Source organism: Budorcas taxicolor, chromosome 2 (assembly GCF_023091745.1).
Source record: "Budorcas taxicolor isolate Tak-1 chromosome 2, Takin1.1, whole genome shotgun sequence".
NCBI classification, from domain to species: Eukaryota; Metazoa; Chordata; class Mammalia; order Artiodactyla; family Bovidae; genus Budorcas; species Budorcas taxicolor.
Genome location: NC_068911.1, coordinates 167,072,625 through 167,090,873, shown reverse-complemented (window position 1 = coordinate 167,090,873; position 18,249 = coordinate 167,072,625). Strand labels below are relative to the sequence as shown.

At 56.5% G+C, this 18,249-nt stretch overlaps 1 protein-coding gene across 1 annotated transcript in view; it reads right to left on the bottom strand.

Moving 5' to 3' along the window:
* Window positions 1–2,984: 2,984 nt before the first annotated feature.
* Window positions 2,985–18,249, bottom strand: part of SDC3 (syndecan 3) — a 39,202-nt gene continuing 23,937 nt past the window's right edge. Inside the window, exons 2-5 of the mRNA XM_052653651.1 lie at window positions 12,997–13,114; window positions 10,559–11,172; window positions 7,966–8,257; window positions 2,985–7,019 (exon numbers count right to left, since the gene is read on the bottom strand). Coding sequence (XP_052509611.1) covers window positions 6,853–7,019; window positions 7,966–8,257; window positions 10,559–11,172; window positions 12,997–13,114 — 1,191 coding nt within the window. The 3' untranslated portion in view covers window positions 2,985–6,852. The remainder of the gene's footprint in view (window positions 7,020–7,965; window positions 8,258–10,558; window positions 11,173–12,996; window positions 13,115–18,249) is intronic.

Below are 18,249 nucleotides of genomic sequence, written 5' to 3'. Positions count from 1 at the left end.
GCAAGGGGATCATTCTCTCCAAGAACTGAGATTATGTCTGCAAATGGGCTGTGACTCTTGCAAGGCACCCACAGTTGTCATGTGTTAATGTCTCTTTTGAGCCTTTCAATACCCTGTGCTTCTGTTTTTCTGATGATATAGCTGAGATTCAGAGAAGCTTAGTAGCCTGCCCACGCTCACACAGTAGAGGGAGGAAAGGGCGGGTGGAACTGTAAGAACACTGACTCCATGTGGAGACTCAGACTGGAATCCCACTGCACCCTTTAATAGCTTTATGGCCTCAGGTTTCTGTAAACTTGCAGTTTCTTCATTTGCGAAAAAAAAAAAAAAAAAAACAACCAGCCAGGAGGCCAGAACTGCATGAGGCTAAAATGAGTTAATATGAGAAGAGCCGGTCTCAGGGTGCCTGGCAGTTGGTGCCTCACGCCATCCCTTCTGCTGTCTGCTCTGGCCCAGCCTCCTTCCTCCCTGCGTGCGAATAAGGCCCCCGTGATAAATCTGGACCCTCGGTCTGCCCCAAGCGCACACTTAAGCCAGCAGAGACAGGGTGGGCGGCCCTCGGAAGCTGAGCACGCTCTGTTCTTGGGGCAGCTTGGCAAGCAGCTGTGACCTCTTGGGTTTCAGGAAACAATCAGCTATTCTTCCTCCTTCCCCCTCTGTTTGTTGCTCATCCCTGGACCAGGGGGCCCTGAGAGAAATGCTCCAAGTCTCAGCAACTCCCAGCCCATCTGTACATTCTATGTGGATGATTTCCAGGTGTCAGCCTCAGCTCAAACAAGCCTCAGCCTAAATCATCGTTCACTCCAAAGCTGACACCAATATCTTGATTTCCACCCAGATTCCATGTCATTTATTCATTCAATAGGCAGCAGGCTGGACTCTGCAGATAATGACAATAATAATGACAGCAACAACAACAGTGCGAATAATGGCCCCCAGTTACACAGCACCTACTGTGTGTCAGGCATGATTCTGAGCACCATGCCTTTGAGGCAGGTACTATTACTGTCCCCATTTTACAGGTGAGGAGGCTAAGCACTGTGAGTTGGAAGCAGCCACCCAAGGTCCCGGAGCTAGTCAGTGGCAGAGTTAGCATTTGAATAAAGGTTTGCCTGTTAAAGGCGGACCGTACAAAGAGGGACTGAAGTCCCGCAGCTGGCAGCCACATATGGCAGCCGAACTCCATGCCAGTTGCTTTCAATGTTATCTCATTTAATCCTTACAGGGGTCTCCAAATATCGACCTTATTGTTCACATTTACTCGTAAGGAAACAGGCTCAGAGAGAGAGAGCACTGTGCCCAAGTGCACACAGCTGGGTCTTCTTGACCCCAGGATCAGACTCTTTGAGAATACAACGTGATGCATGTCACTCGAATTGAAATGAGAAGGTGAGGGGCGCACCTGCCGGAAGGGAGATAATTCTCGACTATAGGAGCTCAGGGAGGATGGAACCCACTTCCCAAAGCTTCCTGGAGGAGGGAACGACATCAGGAGCTGGGACTGGAATGGTGGCAAACCAACCCCTCACATCATAGCGGGCTTCTAACTGGGGCCCAGTCCTCTGTAAGACCCTCAAGTGACATTGCTGGCTCCTTCACCCCAACTGACAACCGCACAGCCCGAGACTGTCAGGGGCCATGTGGTCAGAGGTTCCAAAGTGAAGACTGGGCCTTGGAGCTTTGATCCTGAACTGTCTGGCAGTAAGAGGGATGTTTGGCAGGGGGTGGTTGGAGACGGTGGCTGAGCAGAGAAGACACCCCTGACCAGCATCATTACATAGTCCTGAGACCCTGGCTATTGGCCCTCTCCCCAGTGTGTAAGCGCTCCCCACGATGGCACAGGGAGGCACTCAAGGAACTTGAGTGAGGGAGGAAGGTGGGATGGGTAGGATCTTGAACCAAATCCAGGCGCCTCAGCCTCTAACCCACCCCAGAACCATCAGGGCCCCTGTGAACATCCCACTGCAAGAGGAGTAAACCTCTGGAGGACATGCAGAGGGCTCCTTTGGAGGAGGAAAGGTTTTGACCCTGACACTCATGCCTGGGGCTATCTCATGGTGAGGGGGCAGAGCCCCGTGTGCCTCCAGAGAAAGAAAACACAGGAGATGCAGATTTGGGCTAAAAATAAAGGACTTCCCAACAGGCAGAGTGACCTGCTGGTCTCCAGCATGCACCAAGCCCCTGTTACAAGAGGTATGCGGGCAGCGCCAGGGAAATCCCCCAGGAGGTGCTGAAGAAAGGATTTCTACCCTGAGAAGCCCAGGGCTGGCTCTAACACCCTCCCAGCTCCATGACCCTGCAACCCCAGGAGGCCGTCTGGGCTCCCAGGCCCCAGAACGCCTCCTGGCCCAGGGTTCTGTTCTATTCCAACGCCATTATCCAAGACCCTGTGAGCTGAGACTGATAGTTCCAGTCCCTCTGCTTAATGTTCCTCCTCTCACAATCCCACTACTTTCCATCAAGGGGGGTGTCATTAATGCTTATCCCATTTCTCAGGTGAGAACACTGAGGCCCAGGCCAAGCTAAGGCTCAGGCTAAGTCAGAATTAGGAAACGTCACCTGGGCTTGAAACCAGGCCCTTCAGAACCTAGACATCTCACCTCAGCCAACTGATTCCAATACCCTGCAGTTCCAGGTTTCTCTCTTTGTGGCCTGAAACCAGTCCTTCCCCTGGGGGTGGACCACAGAGCCCCCAACGCCAGCACGTCCTGGCCCCTGCCCAACCGCAGCCCCCATTCAGCCTGGCCGCAGTCAGCTCCGTGGTTTCCTGAACACTCTAAAGCTAGAGCAGCTGTTACCATAATGGTTCCCACGAGGGGTTGTTGGTCAATTTTCTCTGCTTGCTTCTCAGTTTCCTTTAAAGGGGGATGTGGCTGAGACCCAAGTGGGGCCACGGACTGCCCCTCCCCAAATGACCTCCATGCTTATCTCACACTCTGACCACAATGCATCATTTCAGCTTAATTTTATTTCCTCTTATAAATGGGCACAGCACGGGAAGTGTTAAAAAAAAAAAAAAGGAAACAAACAGTTCCTTCACAAGGCTGGGACAGGGGAGAGCACCCACAGTGGGGCAGGTGCCTTGGTTTCTTTTTCCAGTCTTTTTCCACCGCTTTTTCCTACTGAGTTTTGGCCATGAACTCGGGACAGGTATGGTTAATAAACAGGTTAGGGGGAAGAGAAGGGGCAGAGAAGGCCTGGGGGAGGGAAGGACAAATTCCCCCCACCCCAGGCTGGGTTCTTGGAGGATCTGTACAGGAGAAAGGACATGGTGGGAGGCGGGGGATGGGGGGTGGACACAGTCTTCAGGGGGCTCTCTGGAGCCACACTGCCTACGAAAAATATTTACATGCATTCACCACGCTGGGGCCACCGCGCTGAGCTGCCTGCTGGGCACCCGGGGGATGCTGGGGCCACGAGCCCTTTGATGGCGACTCTGGGGCCCACCCTCAGCATCTCTGTAAATCTGTACACAGTTTGTGGACTTCTATTTACAGGCAGGAGGCCTGAGGAAGCAAGTCCAGGGCAGTGGCTGGCAGGAGAAGGAATTCAGGAGCGCCAAGGAAGTGGTGGCCCCTTCTGCCCTGTGACGCAGAGGTGTGTCTGCTCCCTGTGCCCAGGGCCCCAGCCTGGAGGCCTGGACAGATGGCTTTGCCAACCCCAGGTGGGTCTGGCCTGAGCACCCCAAGCCACTGCCCACCGACCTGCCCGGCCTGGGCCCCAGTGATCACCCGTCTGCTTCGTATCGAGGGGACCAACCCTTCCGGGGAGGTACCCCTCTCACCCCCTAGGGAGATAGAGCCTGGGCTCTAGAAGTCACAGTTGGGGGTGGGGTTGCCCCCGGCCCGCCTTGTCCTCTCTGGCAGCTGAGGCCCCAGAGAGGCTGTCAAGCACACAAGCCTCTCTTCCTTTGGAATCGCCCGTGTTTCCTGGAAACACTAGGCCCCTGCAGGACACCTCCCCAGGAGCACCAGGGTGCCTGGGGACATATTCGGGCAGGCCCTGCACGCATCACACCCTGTGTCCAGGCAGGGTGAGGCCTGCACTCACAACCAGCTCATCCTTTTCATGGCCTGCTCTTGGATTGCCGTGCTGGATTTGGACTGTTTTTAAACTTCATGAAGATAAAGCCTGGACATTTGTCTCAGGGCCAGGGCTCAATGAATGAAGCCCTCAGTCTCTTCTCTCCAACGCTAAGGATGCAGAAAGAGGCATCGGGTGTCGGGTGGCAAAGCCCTAGGCCCCAGGTTAGAGGCTGGCCCACAGAAGGTGAGGAGTCAGGCCTGCTGGGGTCGGGCTGGACCCATGCAGCCCCTCCGAGCCCACTCCAGTCAACCCAGGCCCTGCTCAGCCGTCCTGTGCTGGACCCTGCCCCCACCAGGGGCTGTGCAGAGGCCACGCCCACTGCTGGGCCTGCAATCCCGGTCCCACCATCCCTGGATGGTCCCGGTCCTCTCTCCTCCATGCTCCCTGGCTTCCCAGCCTTGGCCTGCCCAGGGGCCTTCTCACCAGAGCTGCTGCCCCAAGACAGCAGCCTGCCAAGGGGCAGGGTAGAGGGAGGGGAGGCTGGGGCCGGCTTTGGTGTCCCTTGTCCCCCCACCCTTCCGCTCCAGGAACGACTGAGGCCAGATCACCTCCACCAGATCGTGAGCCTAGGATGCCTCCCTCTGCTCCTGCCCCGCAAAGACTCGGACCAGGGGGGTTCCTCACAAGCCTCCAGGCCTTGCCAAGGTGGCCTATAGGTCTGAGAGATGGAGCCTCAGCCTGGGAAGACGGTGGAAAAGACAGGCTGCAGGAGCTCCCTGGAACCTCATCCTCACTGCCTCAGGCACCCCCGGCCCTCACCCTTCAGAAGCCTCCTGCCAGCAAGTCTTCAAAAGGCAACAGAAATAAAACTCGGCTTTCTGACTTTAACCGGGGTTGTGGGCAAGGGGTGGAGGGGTGAGCCCCAGCCACCCACGACTCAGACCACATCCCTTGGCTCCAAGACCCCGCTCAAAGCACAGCCCCCATGGGAGATTTGTGACCCCATGTTTAAAATATCTACAGAAGTGGCCCCATTTGAAGGGTAACAAAGAAGAGGGAGGCGAGCTGGAGCCTGGGATACCCCCAACCCCGCCTGTCCTCAGCCCTCAGCCAAGGACAGTGTCTGGATGGACTGTTTCTGCCGCAGCCAGCAGAAACATCAGGTTGTCTGGCCAAATGCATGGGCACAGGTCCACCGGAAGGTCCCCAAGAAGGCCCAGGGGTGGGGCTGAGGTGGGCCTGGTGAGGCCAAAGGGAGAGGGTGCAGAGGGCCCAGGCGCCAGGCCCACCCTCACAGGCACTTTGGAGACTTGTGTCCTGGGAGGCAGAGTCGACCCCCTAGCTCAGAGCAAGAAGAGGATGGAAGGAGACCAGGAGCCTCACCACATGCCCCCTCCCCACCAGGAGCTTTTGGTCCTGGGAGACCCATGCCCCCTCTCCAGCCCAAGACTGAATTCCAGGAACCAGCCTGCCTTCCTCAGCAAGTGGGGAACTTACCCCCCAACAAAGCCCTTTGCAGGCTTCAGAGGGGAGGGAGCAGGTAGGGTGAAGCCAGGCTCAGTGGGTGTGCAATGCCCTGAGGGGGCTTGTGGCCATGTCCCCCATACTACACTTAATTCCAGGAAAGGCAAGTGTCCAAGCGTGACAGCAGGGCTGTGTGGGTGTGGGTGAGATTGTGCACCCACATGGGATTGCGTCTGATTCACTGGGGTTCGGTGGCAATGTGGTTGGTAAGGGGTCATGAAGGCTGAGCGTGACGGGGCAACTTGGGGACCCAATATGGGCTGATTGTTTCGGCCTAATTGCACCCTCCCCAGTGAGCCTGAAAGCTGGAGGCAACATGTGTGGTGTCAGAGTGTATGTGAGTGGGCAGGAGTAGGGGTGGCGGGATGGCAGAGAGAGAGGCAGGCCACACTGTTACCATTAGGTTATGATGATTAGTGACTTGCACTGTCATCAGCATTTGGGGCGGGGAGCACATAAGAAACATATGAGAATAAACATCTTTGGAAGCATGTGTGTGTCTGTGACATATCTGGATTGGTTAGGTGGTCAAGATCACATGTGATTTTGTCATTGCGTGCTTTTCTGTGTGTGTGACAATACATGTAACCATGTGAGAGACGGTGTCTGTGCAGAGTCCACTAGGAAGTAGGAGGTGCAAACCCCTCCTCACCAGTGGCTGCCAGAGCACTCTCAGGAAGCTGGGGCAGACCAGGAAGGAAGTGAAGCCTGTGGGTGCATGTGCACTGAGCAGAGGTGAGGGAAAATGACCCCACAACCCCAGAGAGGCCAGGACAAAACAGGCTGGTGGGTGAGGGGTACCATCTCACCCAGGCAGAGAGTGAGCCTGGGACAGAAGCAACAGGGTGCAGTGTCCCAATGATTTCAAGGGCTGGGCTTGCCAAATGCTTGTCCTGGAAACCAGCCGGAGTGCCTCTCTGCCTCCAAAAGGAAACCTCAGCCAGCCCTGTGGGGCCAGGTTGGGGCTGAAGTCCCACCCCTTTGTCCACCAGCCAATCAGGAGTTCCCTTCCTCCTGTCCATCTGATGTGAGGTCCTAAAGCCCCAAGCTGGTGGTGGGGGGAGGAGTATGTGGAACAAGTGATGAGCTCATAAGGGCACAGTCTGGAGCAGACGGCAGTGCCCCCTGTCCCTTGGGGAAGAGCTGCATGAAGCTGGCAGTCTGGGCAGACCTTGGGAGGGTGGCAGAGATGAAGTGGGGCCAGGATGTCTCCTAGGCCCAGTCCCAGGCCGGGGCTGGGGGTGCCAGGCCAGGGACTGGATATAGGGGTGGCGCTGAGGCTACAGGGAGGCACTCGCTCCGCTAGGCGTAGAACTCCTCTTGCTTGTCAGGCTTCTGGTATGTGACGCTCGCCTGCTTGGGCTCCTCCAGCGTGTAGCTGCCCTCATCCTTCTTCTTCATGCGGTAGATGAGCAGAGTGACCAGGAAGGCAGCAAAGAGGGCGCCTACAACCCCGCCCACGATCACAGCTGTGGAGAAAGAGGGCAAAGGTCAAGGCCACAGGACGGGCAAGACATGCTTAGAGCCTGAGGAAAGGGCAGAGGGTCCTTGCAGGTAGAAGCAAGAGTTGGGAAAGGGCTGGGAATCTCAAACCTGAGACGAGAGTCAGAGTGAAGTCTGGAGTCAATGCTAAAACACCAGCACTGGCTGCCACTGATACTCCTCACTTCAGCCTGGCACTGTTCTAATCATATGCACACATGGAATCTTCATACAGTGCTACTAGGGAGGTGCTGTGCTAAGGTCCTCATCAAATGTAAGATGCCATAAATAAGAAGATGCTCCGGTATTTTATACACCCTTAGGAAAGAAAAAACTCTGCCATCTAAACTAGGACACATCCCAACTGTGGAACAGTTAACATGAACACACATGCGCTGAGACTGGTTAAGAGCAAAATGATAACACCCATTTTGCAGATGAGGAAAAAGCGTGCCTGGAAAGGTGAAGGACCTGCCCAAGGCCACGCTGCTCATAAGTGGGGAACAGGGTTTGGACCACAAATCCAGAGACTCTTCAGGAGAGAAGGCCAAGGGCAGGTCCTCGGGGCTGGTATCAAGGGTGGGAGCAGATCAAACCTAGGATGGGGCCCTAGATTAGGATCCAGGGGATAAGGTCCAGGAGAGGTAAACCAGCATGGCCCAGGGAGGTCAAGGGCAGAGTCTGAGAAGAGGTTAGAGGGTGCTGAGGAAAGTGCGGGAGGTAGGACAAAGTCAGGGCCAGACTCTGGGATCAGAAGGGTCAGAAGAAGAACTAGAGGGTGGGTCCTGGGGTCCCCAAACCCCCAGCATTCCCTTCCTAGGAAACCAGTCTCCTAGTAAACCCACACCCTACCCTCCCTCCTGGGATCCTAGGGGGAAAACTGAGGCCCCACCAGCTGCCCACTCTGGGCTCCTCCCAGGCCCCAAGTCTCACCTACGAGCACCTCCTTCCGCTCCAGGATGCTCTTCTGGGGCAGCTGAGCCGCCGAGCTGCCTGAGTCGATGGCATTGTCCAGGAGGCCAGGGCCTGGGCGGGCACCCTTGGGCAGTGTCCCGGGCGGAGGTGATGGCTTGGCTGCAGCCCCACCCACAGCCACCACCTCATTGGCTGTGTCTGGCTGTGTGGTCTCTTCCTCTGACAGCTCAAAGTCCCCACTGGGTCCCCCGCTCACTGGCATCTCTGGCTCATCCCGGATGGTGGTCAGGAAGGACTCTGGAGTTGGGGTCTGTAGGGAGGGCAGCATGAGCCCAGGAGCCAGGCCCAGAACCCCCGCCACAGGACAGCCATACACACATGCACACTAGCCCACTGCCACCACTCCACTTCCCTGGGAGGGCTGACACTCACTACGCACTCACCATGGGCCAGGCACTGTGCTAAGGACATCATGGGCCTTTTCCCCTCACAATATTCCCATTAAGAAGGTATTAGCGCCCCTACATTGCAGAGTAGGAAACAGGCTCAGAAAGGTTAAATGACTTGCCCAAGGACACACAGCTAGTAAGTGGTACAAGCAGCACTAAAATCCAGATCTGTCCAACTCCAGAATATGTGTCCCTAACCACTACGCTACACTACCTCTGTTCTCATCCTGGCCACATCCTGGTCCCCATCCCATCTCTATCCCTTCCTTCTCCAGCTGCCTTTGTAATAATCCTTAGCAGATTACGGTCAGGGACTGTTGTCTGGGGACAGCTGGGTGCAGACTTTAAATACTTGGGCCTGATCCTCAATCCATGTGCCTGGGGCAAGCCTGAGTCCCTTAGCCTGAAGGTCAGTCCAGTAAGTAAGTGTAAGTTGCTCGGTCACATCCAACTTTTTGCGACCCCATGGACTGCAGCCCACCAGGCTCCTCTGTCCATGAGCTTTTCCAGGCAAGGATACTGGAGTGGGTTGCCATTTCCTTCCTGACCCAGGGATTGAACCCAGGTCTCCTGCACTGCAGGCAGATTCTTTACCAACTGAGCTACAAGGGAAACCAGAGATCAAACACAGGTCTCCCACATTGCAGGAAGATTCTTTACCAGCTGAGCCACAAGAGAAGCCCCAAGGTCAGTCCAAGAGCACCACAAATCTCGATGGCTCCCAGCACCTGGAGGCAGGATCCCAACTAGAGCTGGGATCGCAGTAAGGATGGAGCTGCTTCACAGGTGCGCATGGAGACAGTGGGTCCAGTGTCCAGGCCCAGGAAAGGCCATGCACATATCCAGAGGCTGCACCAACGACCTGCTCTCCATGCCCCAGCACTGCGTCCCCAGCCTTCCTGGCCAAGCATCTGTGAAACACCAGGTTCCCCTAGCTGCTCAGAGGAGCCTGGAGCAGGGATTGTGTTCCGCTGGGGCTGGCTGGGGATCAGACAGGCTGATGCTGACCCAAAGGCAGCTCCACATCCTGGGGGGTCCTCCTCGATGAGGCGGATGCAAAGGGCTTTAGTACCCCAGTCAGTGTCACTACACCCACTCCTTGCCCAGCAGCGGCAGCAAGGATCAGGCCACTTCTCCCACTTCCTTGATCCCATCCCCATCCTGGCATTCCTGGTATCTTCACCCTCTTCCCTGAAACACCGCCCCCATCCATAACACCCCAAACACACACACATACACACCATCCATAACACCCCAAACACACACACATACACACCATCCATAACACCCCACACACACACACATACACACCCTAGAGCTGACTGCCAGGTTCAAATCCTGACTCTGCCACTGCTGCCTGTGAAGACTTGGAAGGTGGCCCCACCTTAAGGGAGGATGGTGGCAACGCCCCTCCCCGCCCCCGTGGGGTAGGCATGAGAGGGCGAAGAGATGGTGGCACAGCTAAGCGCCTAGCACTGTGCCTCCACCCAGGCAGCCTCCATGAACACGGCCTGCAGTATTCCTCTCCCACCACCCGGCTCTTAACCCCCCTCAGATGGATAACGACAACGGTGATGACGGTGGTGGTGACAACAAAGTGACACTTCTTGCGTGTTCAGGACCGCCAGGCCCTGCTCTACGAGCCTTGGCCCTGCTGGGGAAGTTAATTCTCACAGCCCTGCGATTTGCATTCTATTCTTTTCTCCTTTTCACAGATAAGGAAACAAAGGTATAAAAAGGATCAGTGACTTCCTGAAGTCGCATGGTGGTAGAAGCATTCCAGTCCTGGCTGTAGGACTCCGGAGTCTGTGCTTTTAACCAGAACACACAGGCCCTTGGCCCCTGCCCCTTTTAACACTCCCATTCTCCCAGTTCCTTCCTCATTAATGTCTTCATCTAATGTCTAAAGACCCAGGCCCGGTCCCTCTTCCATCCCCGTCCATCTCGACCTCTGTCCTCACCCTGTGACTTACCCACAGCCGTGGCCTCATACCTCTCTCACCCTCCCGCTCGTCTGGCTCACCTCCAGAATCTCCTAGATCTCCACCCTGTCCAGCTCCATCCTCCTCCCCCCACCTCCACCCCCACCCCCACCCCCACCCCCGAGCCCTGACCCACCCTCCTCTGCCCTGTGACTCCCTGTCCTCTCCACACCGGCTCACCTGAGCCACCTCCGTGGGTCCAGGGGCGGTGGTCCCCAGGGGCAGGGTGCTCTTCTCAGGGATATCAGGCTTCTGGGTGGTAGCCGGCCTGGGAAGGGCCCTTGGCCTGGAGGTAGCTGTGCTGACCAGCCTGGGCGTTGGGGCCTCTGTGTCCAAGACAGCCACCGTGGTGGGAGGTGAGGGCACCGCTGGGGTGGTGGCCCGGGCTGTGGCCGCTGTGGTCAGTGGCAGAGGCAGAAGCCTCCGTACGCCGGTGGTCCTTACGACAGAGGTGGTGGCCGCGGACGGGGGCGCCGCAGGGATGCTGGGCGCAGCAGTGGCCACGGTGGCGGGCGCTGTGGCCGCCGTCGGGGGCCCTGTGGCGGTGGCAGTGGTGGTAGCTGTCAGGGTGGAGACGGTGGTGGCTCTCTGGCTGGGCTCTTCTGGCACCTCTGTCACCAGTGGGGGGCTGGTGGCTGGCTCCGGGGTGGGGCGCTCAGAGGGGAGCTCTTCAAACGGGGTGCCCACAGGCTGGATGTCCATGGTGGGCAGCACCGCGGGGGTGGTGGACATTGCCAGGGCGACATCTGGGCTGAACCGCATGGCTGTCTCAATGCCCGACTCCTGCTCAAAGTCTGAGGGGGTGGGGGAGGGGGAGAAGGAGAGAGCTAGGAAGCTGGGTGATTTGAAGGCATGAGGATCCCAGATAAGCAACAGCCATCAAGATGGGAGGCTCCCAACCCTCACCCTTTGCATAATTTTCCCAAGACAAGAAGAGGGAAAGGAGGAAGGCACAGTCTGGTCAAAGCTTACCAGCTGACTGATGGGGCTAGTGATGCTTCCCAACTCCTCTCTGCCTAGCCAAAAATTCTAAGGGACCACCTCTTCCAGGAAGTCTTCCCTGACTATTCCAGCCCACCTAGTCTGGAGCTTTTCTAGCAGACTGAATCTAGGCAGTGGCAACTCAGGCCCTACTGGCTTCAAATCTTGCTGGAGGTTGCAGGCAGGGGAGGGGAGGATGGCTGTGGCATTCTGGGAAGAGTCAGACATGCATACAAGCTACATGAGTACCCCCAGAGGCACAAGCAGACAGCAAGAAGGAGAACAAGCCCCTCCCATAGAGGCTGCTTGAGCAATCTGGACTCCAAACCCAGACAGGTGAAGGGAGGGCCTTGGGAGAAAATAAGGAGAGAGAGAGATAAGCCATTCCAGCTCCCAGGGGGGACTGAACCAGGCAGAGGAGGAGTGGGGAGGAGCCTGAGAGGTGTGGAAGTAGAGATCCACCATCAGGATGGATTTTATGAAGATTCTCACAAGATTCATAACTCACAAGAGGCTTAAAGGAATGGGCTAAAGTGAGGAGACTAGAGGCGAGGGGCTGCAGGTGGCCAGCTCCAAAGCACACAGACCCCCACCATTCCATTAGACTCAGCCTGCCCCCTCCAGGGCCCCAATCTCAACACACCCCTTTTTACTACCAGTTGCAGAGCTTCATCTCTGTGCCAGGCCCTGACTTTTAAACGGAAGCCTTCCAGAGGCTCGGCGTGTGTGAGCGGGTGCCAAGTCGCTTCAGTCCTGTCTGACTCTGCGACCCCTTGGACTGTAGCCTGCGAGGCTCCTCTGTCCATGGGATTCTCCAGGCAAGAGTACTGAAGGGGGTTGCCATGCCCTCTTCCGGGGAACCTTCCCCATCCAGGGGTCAAACCAGCCCTTCTTAATGTCTCCTGCATTGGTAGGTAGGTTCTTAACCACTTGCCACCTGGGAAGAGCCCCCAGAGGCTCCGAGAAGAAGGCAAATTTATCACTATTTACAGATAAGAATACAGACTCGGGGGAGGGAAAATGGCTAAAGACAGCACAGCCATTAGGTAGAGAAACTGGGATTCACCTTAGCGTGCCTCGCTTATCTCATGGGGCCTTTCTGGGCGGGACCATGGAACTGGTTTGTCTCAGGCACCACTGGAAGCCCCTCCTGTTTTTCCGTCACTGTCCTGAGCCCGCCCTTGGCCACCGCTGATTGGACAGAGGGTGGCCACCTGACCCAAGTTGAGCCAATCAAATGGTCTCTGCTCACTGCACCTGAAAAGTTGACCACCAAGTTCCTCCAAGTGGTCACGACAGTATGAAACCTGGGTTACTGAGAAGCGTCTGTGTTCCTTGACAGAGGCTGGAGGTCTGCAGGGAGACCCAAACAGTGCAAACAGAGACGCAGAGACAGAGAAACTGGGAGTGCTGGGCTCCTTAAGGCCCCGGTTCCATCCCGGGGGAGGACGGCCTGCCCTTTACGTGCTTAAGGTCCAGGAGCTGCCCCTCAATGACCTCTCCCTCCCCCAGCCCACGTTTAAGGGAGCCTACTCTATGAAGGCTCCTCTTCCTTGCCATCAAAGCCTCGGATGGGGCACTGGAGAGAGACTGGTACTGCTGACATGATATGTAGGAAAAGGGAAGGGGATACTTACAGCCAGAGCCCGACCCGGAGTAGAGGTCGTCCAGCTCGTCATCGGGGAAGGAGTCGTCATCCCCAGAGCCCTCGAGGTCCACGGGCCTCTCGAAGTTCTCACTGCGCCAGCGCTGGGCCTGAGGAGGGCAGGTTGGGCACAGGGCTGAGCACCTGAAGCCAGCGGCCTGGAAACGCCCAGAGGAGCAACCGGCACTCTCCAAGGCCAAGTGACAGTGGAGGGACAGCATCAGATGTGGCCTCCAGAGGCAAAAAGAGAGCCGCGGTAGGCCGGATCACCACTTCCTGCCTTGTCAGGGTGCTGTGGGCACGCAGTGTGCCAATATGTGCTGAGCGTGCCTCAAAGCAGCAGGTGCTCAGCACAGGGCAGCCACACCTGCCCCCTTCCACAGCCTAGAAGACTGAAGCCCCACTGCCCCAGGCCACCAGACAGCATGTGATGTGACGAGATCCAGACTCTGCTAGGGATGCAGTGCCTCGCACCTCAAAATCCCAAAGGCAGGTCCATTCGTCCCATCAGACAGACAGAGGTATTGGGGAGGGCTGGGGCTCTGGGAGGGAAGAAACTTGGGTAATGGGGGAGGGAGAGAAGGGAGTGGAGTTCCTGGCTCTGGTCTTCCCCAAAACAAAGTCAACTCCCCCCGTCTAAACCTCCCTCCAAAGTATTTCATTGCCCAGAGTCAGCTCAGGGCATGGATGCCACTTCTGTCTGCCAACAAGGGTCTCCTGAGGGTCTGGCGGGGTGAGGGGAGTCCAGCCCTCCAGGTCCAAGACTCTTCCCAGAATCAGAACCTGGGAAGGTGGGGCGCTGTGGCTCCTGGACCCAGACCATCCCCCCACCCCGCCCCATTGCAACCCCGGCCTGAGAGCCAGCACTAAGGACATCAAAGACAGGAGCGCAAACCTGGATCCAGAATGAGCCCGGCCACAGTCCCTGCGTCCAGAAAGCTTTCAGAGAAAGATGAGCTGGTGCTCAGCTCTAGAGGGTTATTAGCACCTGGGTCTTAAACAATTGAACTAGACAGAAAAAAAGAAGAAATAGAGCAAGGCATCTCAAGCAGGGGGACCAGAATAGGCAAAGGCTCCAAGGTGAGGAAGTAGAGCCGGTGCCACCAGAGCTGGGTCTGGGGGCCTCATCCAGGGTCCCTCAGAACCCCTGCAGTCACTGCAGTCCAGGCACCCGGTCCCAGTCTGCTCCTGGAACACGCCTGCCTGGTGTCTCCTGCCTCCTTAACTCATGCTGTTCCCTCCACCTGGAACACTCTTCCCTCCCATCCTCTCATCCTCCAACTTCCCACCAGCTAACTCTCACTCCCCATCCCTTCTTCCGAGAAGCCCTCCTACTTTGAGCTTTCAGAGCATCCATCCGGTGCTTCTGAATTCACCTCTCTCACCACTTGTGAGCTGGGCAGGCATGGGTATATACTTCTTCTGTGACTGTGCCCACCCCCAGTAAACTATACCTTGATGGAGCAGGACCATGTCAGACACACAGTGGGTATCAGCAAGTATCTGGGAAGGAATGGGCTTAGTGTTGGAGGATGCAATTCCTGGGTAGTGGGGATAGGAGGTGGGTGGGTGCAGGACAGGCCAGAGTTCAGTTTGGGGAAGCCCCATCACAGGCTCTCAGGGTTCAGCTGGCAACTTTTCCCTTGGAAACTGGTCAGGTTTTATTCTGACTACACGTCAGAATGTTGTAAAAACAGTACTCAGCAGTTTAGAAGGTCTGACACGGAGTCTGAATACCCCTACTGTTTGACTGACACGGGGAGCCATGGAAGGTATGTTAGCAGGAGAGGGGCTAACTCAGCATTACGACCTGTGCTCAGCCTCTCACACCTCTGCCCCTGACAGCCCCCTCCTGGAGTTCCTATGGAGCTAGAGAGAGGATCCCGATCCTGGCTTCTGGGCCCCGAGCCTCGACCACCTGCTCTAAAGCCCTACCCAGGCCAGGCAGGGCAGGAAGCCAGGGCGGGGAGCCAGGAGATTCCCCCCAGCATACCCGTCACCCTCCCCCCAACACACACACACACACACACACACACAGTCTCAAAGTAATGAATTAATCAGTATTTACTTGCTACCAGTGAGTCATGGAGTGGAACAATTAGAGTAATTGCTCCATGACTAATTGCCGGGTCTTCCCCCGTTTTAGACATTTCAGGAGCTCAGAGCAGCTACCATCCAACCTTCCCCAGTTGCCATCTCTGCTCCCACTTACCAGAGGTATAAATCCCCAGGACCCAAAGGGTAGGTGCTAGGTGGTCCCCTCCCACCAGCCTCTCTGATCCCAGCTTAGCTGGGGTCCCTTGGAGGTTTTCTGCTCCATTCTTAGGCCAGCAGCCTAAAGCCAGAGACGCGCAGCATGATGGGGCCCGAGCAGGGGTGGGGTCCAGACTGTCTCTCCCCCAGAGCATCTTCACTGTCTCTACGTCCTTCCAAGCAACTCAGGGAAGTTGAAAGCCATTTAGCTGTGAGGAAAGGGCCCAAGAAGTCTGTGGTCTCAGGGGACCCCCAAACTGGGGTAAAGGTGGGGGGACAAAATAGGGAGTCTTCATGATTCCACAGTGACCAGCACCACACAGCAGCCCCTAACAACCTGCTCCCAGAGAGGCTTGCACAAATTCAAACCCCCCACCCCTGCAACGCCACACAGAGCCTTGAAATGACATACCCAGACACACCCTGACACACTCACCTAAAGGTAGCCAGAGGGAGGGAGCCAGAGGGAGGCAGCCAGAGGGAGGCAGCCAGAGGGAGGCAGCCAGAGAAAGGCACTGTGTGTTGGCATGCCTTTGGGTGCAAACAGGCACATACATGGAGGGGGTGCAGACACTAAAAGGGGGCACGCGCGGTGCAGCTCTGAGGCTCAGAAACAAGTATGGAGCCTCCTGTGAACCCGTCAGCCTCCACTCAGGTAGCTCTCACCTAGATACTATTCATCCCTAGCTCAGTAGCCATCGACATGACAACCGTTACCATGACGACCATTTCCTCTATGCTAAGGACCAGGAGCTCCAGCTCCCCACAGAGATGTGGGGGGGTGGGGGAGGAGGGCGGGAGGTGGGGGGAGCAGGAGAGGGAGAGATCCTAGAAGAACAGAGAGAATGACAGGGAGGGGGAGGGCGAGGCACCGGATGGGGACAGAGATGCAAGGACAGAGGGAAGCCAGGGGTCAGAGGGGCAGGGGCGGGGGTGACAGGGAGGAGGGAGTGGAGGGAGGGCTGGGTGTGCAAGAGAAAGAGAGAGAAGGCAAGAGTGGGAGGCGGAGGGAGAGAATTCTCTCACATCTTAATTTAGCCTCACGCTCATCAGACACAAAGCTGGGGAAGGGGCCACCTCAGTGATTTTCCAAACCTGCATCCAAGAAAACATTCTTTCCAAAAAATGAGCAGCCCCCGGATGGAGTAGAGGGGGTGATGGCCAACAACCAGGCACCCCTGAGTTCACCCCGAGAAACTTAACCCTGGGACACCTGAGACCTGTGGGGTGGGGTGCAGGATTCCATCTTGCCCGCACACCCCCCACGCCTAAGTGCCAGCTGTACCCCTCCCTGGGGGACTAGTGCTCACAGGGCCCTCCCAGAAACACTATAGGGGTGCTGAAGCTACCAGGGCTGCAGAGAGGAGGGGGGTTGGGGAACAGAACCCGGGAGATAGCAGGGAAAGCCTGAAGTCACAAGTACCAGAGGGGGTGATGACAAACAGCCTTTGACCCCCAAATGACCTATTTGCATAATTCCATGCATAATTAGCATAATAATCTGTACCAATTCCCTTAAAAGAGCACCCAAGTCAAATGCCAGCCTCCCCCAACCCTCACTGTGTCCCTTCCAGGTAAACCACACACCCTCCCATGCCTGATAAACATATCCCAAACAAGGGTGCCTGTATGCGTGCATGCATACACACCCACCCACCCACCCACCCACCCACCCAGCACAGACGCGCACACACAGTCGTGATCCACACTTACCAACCCCAACCTGTGTACCCACAACTCACAGACAACAGCCTAGCACATTCCACCACAGGCTCACCCATTTGCTGCCCCCCAGCTGCACACACACAGACACATAGTTGCCCGCCTCTCCTCACCTAATACACACTCCACACAAGCTCGACAAGATCCACAACCACACGGGTGGCGCACACAGACCCTCCCCACAACCAAGCATTGCTACTCATATTCCCCATGGCAGTGACCCCTTGGACTCTGACCAAACCTCACAACTTGCAAACAACCTTTCTTCACGCTTGCACTCCCCACACACAAACAGCTCACTGCGGAAGCCCCTGCATCTTCTGCTTCCTGCCACCACCTGTCCAGGCCAGGACACCCACCCAGAGGCTCTCCCAGCAGCGGAGGAAACTCCAAGCTAGCTGGGGGAGCTACTGAGGGTCCTCAGGGGGCTCTAGAGACCAGTGCCTACCCTTGTGGAGGCCCCATCCAAGGCCAGGTGCTGGAAGCACTCTAACCTGTGTCACTGGCTTCAACGAGCACCGCCTCCCACGACTTCATTATACCCACTTCACAGATGTAGGTACTGAGCCTCCCACGACTTCATTATACCCACTTCACAGATGTAGGTACTGAGCCTCCCATGACTTCATTATACCCACTTCGCAGATGTAGGTACTGAGCCTCCCACGACTTCATTATACCCACTTCACAGATGTAGGTACTGAGCCTCCCACGACTTCATTATACCCACTTCACAGATGTAGGTACTGAGCCTCCCATGACTTCATTATACCCACTTCGCAGAGGCAGGCACTGAGCCTGGGGTCTAGAACTGAGACATGACCGTGGGTCCTCAGCCTCTAGGTCCTTCCTCCAAACCTTCCAGGTCGCCCCCAATCTGCCGCTCATCTAGAGTTCCTAAACCTGTGACCCACAGCCCTTGAACAACCTCAGCTCAGAACTACCACCCACCCACACCATACACACGCTGGCACATGGCAAACACCCAAATGCTCCCAAATACCCACTGCCCACAAGCTCCACCCATGCGTCCATGAAAAAGCACCCACGGCACCACACATACGTGCCCCCACTCAGACAACCAGCTACAGGCCCCTGACACCTGCCTCCACTCCCCTCCACACACGCGCACCATGCACACACCATGCACACTTTCCCTCCAGGGTACATACAAGCACACACACGCCAGGTGAGACGTGGCACCTTTCCCAATGGACATACCCCCTACCATTTTTCCTCACTTCCCCCTTGTCACCATCTTACTTTATGC